At 39.4% G+C, this 1,150-nt stretch overlaps 1 protein-coding gene across 1 annotated transcript in view; it reads right to left on the bottom strand.

Moving 5' to 3' along the window:
* Nucleotides 1-1,150, bottom strand: part of Orc2 (origin recognition complex subunit 2) — a 9,837-nt gene extending 8,687 nt beyond the window's left edge. The window contains exons 1-2 of the mRNA XM_042999878.2: nt 924-1,150; nt 452-580 (exon numbers count right to left, since the gene is read on the bottom strand). Coding sequence (XP_042855812.2) covers nt 452-580; nt 924-1,017 — 223 coding nt within the window. The 5' untranslated portion in view covers nt 1,018-1,150. The remainder of the gene's footprint in view (nt 1-451; nt 581-923) is intronic.

Raw genomic sequence — 1,150 nt, 5'->3', positions numbered from 1 at the left:
CAAAAGAAAAATGCCCTGAAAACTGCACATACAAAATTCTTGCCAGAAAAATCTTTGTGTCACGGTGGAGGTACGGAGGTAAATGCGATCGCTGTGTAAGCAACATGCCATGTGGGTGAGTAAATTGTAAAGAACACCACATCTTATACATCTTTATTTTACAATAGACAGACATGTGGTAGAACCAAGGTACATTTGTGGCACATATCACATATTTTAACCTGCAATTTCCCTAATCTCCCTCATGCCCTTCCCTACTATCAGGCACCAGAATGGTAGGCATAGGGAGGGAATCACAGACGTTATAAACTATACAAGTCGCAGAAGCTGAAAGGAATCCATCAGCATCATCTCTGTGGCATTATTCTGAATATTTACGAAAATCATGATGATAAGAATGACAAGGAGAAAGGAGAGAACGCATGCAACTTTTCCACCGCTCGCACCTAACCTGTTGGTCTGAAGAAAACATCCTCTTCTTCTTCGTTTATCTCCTCGAGGGGCGGCAACTCCACGTTTGGGGCCGAGGCAATCCTGGAGCTCCGTGTCCTGCCGCGCTGTGACAGGGGCCTTATCACAACTTGAATAAATAAAACCATATTAATAAATACTCCTAATCTATTTTATGCACCTATGAAATAATTTCTTTATGGTGAATATGCCCCTAAAAATTACATAGATGAATAGTCTCTTACATATAAATATATATTCTTTATTCTATCTGGCTCTGCAACAGGAAAAATTATCACTTCAACACCATTGTCTACAATCATAGCGTGTAAATATAAACCTTATACATTTAAAACAGGATTTAACTACGATCTCCCTAGAGCAAAGTTCTACATAAATAAATAATGCACAAGAAAACCTAAATCGCCAGTAAGGAAAAACAAAAACAAAAACAAAAAAACGATTTTCTTTACCTTTTCCACCTTCAACTCCAACTTTGACTTTTTCAACTTCATTCTCGTCCACAAAGGTCACAGATAGGAACCTCTTAGATCTTCTCCTCTCCATCCTCTGACCTCTAACCTCTTGTCCTGTCGAAAGTGTAAAATATTCAAGAATTTTGTCCCAGAGAGGCTTCCTAGGTGAGGATGTTGGTGCGCTCTTGTTTACAGACGATCTTCCCGCCACGAATAGTTGAGCA

Source organism: Penaeus japonicus, unplaced genomic scaffold (genome assembly GCF_977035675.1).
Source record: "Penaeus japonicus unplaced genomic scaffold, GWHDUDI00000001_assembly GWHDUDI00000010, whole genome shotgun sequence".
Taxonomy (NCBI): domain Eukaryota; kingdom Metazoa; phylum Arthropoda; class Malacostraca; order Decapoda; family Penaeidae; genus Penaeus; species Penaeus japonicus.
The sequence above is the reverse complement of the archived record's forward strand: the minus strand, read 5'-3'. Positions and strand labels throughout refer to the sequence as shown.